Here is a 4,058-nt window from a genome sequence, read left to right as displayed (position 1 = left end):
TCGTCCCCTATACCACCCTACCTCCTCCCTCCCCCCCCCCCCCCCCAACCCCCCCCTCATCCCCCCGCCATCTCAGTCCACCCCATCCCCGCTCGTCCGCCCTGACGCGGCTGCAGCGAGGGCGCGCGCGCGCGTAGGCGGGAGCCGGGCTGTACTGGGGGTGGGGAGAGAGGGTCTCGGAATCCACCCCGGGGTCGTCCGGTTATCGATCGCTCGTCCCCACGCGTCGCTGTCGGCGCGTCTGCGCATCCGGAGCCCCGCGCCCGGCTTTCCCTCCGTCGGCGTCGCGGCGGACGCGGAGTACGGCACTCGGCTGGCGGCCCGGTCGCACGCAGTCGGCCCGGGACGCCCAGACGGACCGGCGCTCGAAGGACGTACCGCAGACGGCGGCCCGCGCGCACGAGGCCTCGCCAAAGCGCCCACGAGGTGCGGACGCCCCGCGGCCTCGAGGATGGGAGCTGTCTCTCGGGGAGGGCACCGGCAGCACGATCGGCGAACCGTCCCGAGGGCTGAGGTGGCCCAGTCGGACGGCGGCCCCAGATGCCGCCCCCGTGGGAGCGCCGAGGCGGCGTGACGAGATGCGCCCCACCACGGCCGAAGCCCCACGTCTCCTGGAGCCGGGCGCCCGCGCCTCCCAACGAGGTAAACAGCGCGGCAGCGAGGGAGCAGACTCGGCGGCCGCGTTACCGGGAACAAGTGCATGGTGGGACGCTCGCGGGGCGGCGGATCGCGTCGCCGATCTCGTCGTTACGACATCCGTCGCCCGGCTATCGTTGGACGGCTATCGACGATATCCGCAGCTCGCGCGGTTATGTAAATGCTTTTTCGCTGGCCAAGCTATTTAGAGGCACGGGATCGAGTCTGCCGCTGCGCCTTCCCATCCTAGCCTTGGCGCACCATTTCCAACGTCCAATCACATTATAGCCGTTTGATAATTAACTTGGATCACTAATCTAAATCTCGCTCCGCTTTCAAACGGGGCTGACTAAACAATATCTTCTTCTACTTCTGGCTAGGCAGGCATCTGCATTATGCCGACGCACTCCATCGGCTTTCGTAATGTTTTCTCCTTCGCTGAGGATTCTCGTCTCTCTTTACACATGCACATCCTCCGCATTATCCAACTAAATGCACGAGATTTTTGATTAATGGAACGGTTTAGATGTGCGTGCGTGTATCAGCAAACGTTTAGAGCTGTTATAGTTAAAGTTATAGGCTGGCCGGATACGGATGCCTCTATTTCGTTATGATTTTATCAGCTTTGGAAAGTAGATATAAAAATGCCAATGAGCTTTTATCTTTCGATTAGAGGCCGTCGCTTATCGTGACATTCTCTTATTTAATTTACAAATAGTCCTCGTTGATGTGAACGATGAAATCAGAATATGCGGCAAATTTTGAAGCTGTAATTGGCCGAAGCTCAACGCGCATTAAATTAAACAATAGAAAGCTCATTATGAAGAATGTTCTCAACCGCGAAATGTAGTTCGGTATTTAGGTGCTCGTGATACCAAATTCAATGGTAAAGAATTCGTGAATTAAGCTCTTTTCATCCATCCTAAAGGCATATGTACTTATGTGGATACATGTGCGTACATTGGCGCATGTGTGAGTGCGTAATAGCTCATACGCGCGTATGCAGGCTCGCATACGTACACCTCCGCATACCCACAGACACTAATGCACACACGAGCACACGAGCACGCATAAGCACACGCGCGGACCCGTATGCATTGTTAGATGCGTACATATTTGCACACGCACGCACACACGCGCGCACACACAAACACAAGTACGTATATCGTATGGATGCAATTGTACGGATGTGCACACGCGTATACATTTCAAGTTAGATTACTTACTTGTAATAGAACTGTAACAACTATAGTTCGATTATATATAGTTTTAAATAACTCGTTTCCTTCATATTTTCATCGTGTCTCTACCATTCAATTCATTACATTTCGACGTCATCAATTCCAAAGAGAAGTAAATCATCTTTGCCTGTTTTTTTTTTTTTTTTTTTTTTTTTTTTTTTTTTTTTATTAGTGTTTCGTGTGTTTGTCTGTGTGTGTGTTTTTTCATATTTTATTTTTATTCGATGGAAAAATTTTCAGTAAGTATATAACAATTTCTCTTCGTTTAACTAATAATAAACTAAGTTCTTCGTGTTAATGTGATTTATTTCACGCAAAAAGTAAATACTAAAGTCTAAAATATATAAATGAAACGGAATTTTCAATTTTCAACAATTGATAATATCAACCGCTATTCAATCTGCCCAATTGGTGAAAGTTAATTGGATATTTTTTAAAACGAAATAATACAGACTTGGGACAAAAAATTTGAAAAATACATGTAAATGCTAATTAAGCAAAAACAGGCGTAACAAACTTTATATTCCTACATCTGTTTATGCGAGTAAGTAAACACGAGTTAATACACTTGGCGAACCTAACGCTGTTAATTCCCTATTTATAGGTTTAATAATTAATATAACTTTGTCGGATTCTTCTTTAAATATTGGGATGGTATTATTTATCATTATTATGATAACTATTAAGCGCTCGACTGAATATTTTATATGACACACTTTATACGTACTATGGCTTCGACGGATAATTATTAACTTAATTTCAATAATTATTCAGGGCTTAATGATAACGCTAAAAAAATAGAATATTAATTAACCGCGGATATTTTGTCATTACAATTGCTTTGCTCTGATTTTATTTGCGATGCAAATCAGCTGGAAGTTCATGAAAATTTCATTAGCCATACACGATGTCAGCTGATGTACCGAAAAAAAGCAGTAATCGTTAGCATTGTTGATACTATATACTTTTTGCTTACAAAATACTTTGAGTAATTAATGAGTTAGAATAAAATCTAAGTAGTTATTAATCTTTGAAGCAACTTTTAATCGCAAACTAATCAGTTTATTGTCGAATATACACCGTCGAATATGCAACGTTCTAAATAAAATAATTTCACATCATAATGGCATCTACTAATTAAAATCGTAATACAATTTTTAACTTTAAATTTATCGCCCCTCTGAATCGTAATTAAAAATTATAATAGCGAAAACGATACATCTCGAAGGGATAACGAGGGAGAAAAACTTGATAATATTATAAATTTTCATTTTTTATGAAAAGTTTATTTACAGTACAGTTTATTAACATCGGGAAACTTTTTTTTTTTTTTAATTAATTTCACCGATGATTCAATTACATTATTTTGACAATAATGTTTTGACTAATGTTGACAATAATTTTGTACAATTTTTTAAGATAATACCAGTGTCAATGTTCAATGAAACCTTACATTTTTATTTGAAAACTTTTTCAAATAAAAAAATTGAAAATACCTTTTTTATTCTCTGTTGTTTGGTCTCGTGCTTATTTCGTTTTTAACATTAATCAATTCTTTATGATCGGCAATAAAATAGATAAAGGCGTAATAGTAGTAAAATCTAATTTCTAATTTTTTAATTTAAATATAAATTAGAATTATGAGAATTATGGTATGATTTTCGTGCAATATTCAATTTTTTCGAAAATATTAATATCGAAAAGGAAACGATGATTGTTATAAAATAAAAATATTATTTATATTTCATTCCATCATATATCGTAATCCTTTCATTAAATATTTCGTAATTCATGTATTTTAAAACAATATTTCAACAACATTATTAAACTGTTAGAGTAAATAAAAACGATCGCAACAATAACAACAAGCGATTCAACAAATATTAGATATATATTAATAATCACATCATTCATAAGATTATAATAATTCCAATAATAATGATTGTTGTTTAATACAATTTTCTGAAATGTGACTTTTTAAAGGCTTTAATAAATTTATTAAAGTCCGTTAGATTGTGAACTAAAGCGTGTTAATTCAAACAGTGAGTTACGTCAAAATTGTACAATTACGTTTCATACGCGTTACTTATTCTTCAATTTAACATTTACCATCGAACTATTTTACATTAAACGTCGAAGAAGCAAATTGATAATATATATAAATAAATGGTGGAAAGTCAG

The 4,058-nt window shown here is 39.7% G+C and overlaps 1 protein-coding gene across 1 annotated transcript in view; it reads left to right on the top strand.

Annotated features, from left to right (window-relative positions):
- Positions 1-324: 324 nt before the first annotated feature.
- The window catches only part of LOC105364383 (neuroligin-1), a 21,505-nt gene continuing 17,771 nt past the window's right edge, over positions 325-4,058 (top strand). Inside the window, exon 1 of the mRNA XM_011502298.1 lies at positions 325-642. Coding sequence (XP_011500600.1) covers positions 579-642 — 64 coding nt within the window. The 5' untranslated portion in view covers positions 325-578. The remainder of the gene's footprint in view (positions 643-4,058) is intronic.

This window comes from Ceratosolen solmsi, unplaced genomic scaffold, assembly GCF_000503995.2.
Source record: "Ceratosolen solmsi marchali unplaced genomic scaffold, CerSol_1.0 scaffold10, whole genome shotgun sequence".
Lineage (NCBI taxonomy): Eukaryota > Metazoa > Arthropoda > Insecta > Hymenoptera > Agaonidae > Ceratosolen > Ceratosolen solmsi.
The sequence above is the reverse complement of the archived record's forward strand: the minus strand, read 5'-3'. Positions and strand labels throughout refer to the sequence as shown.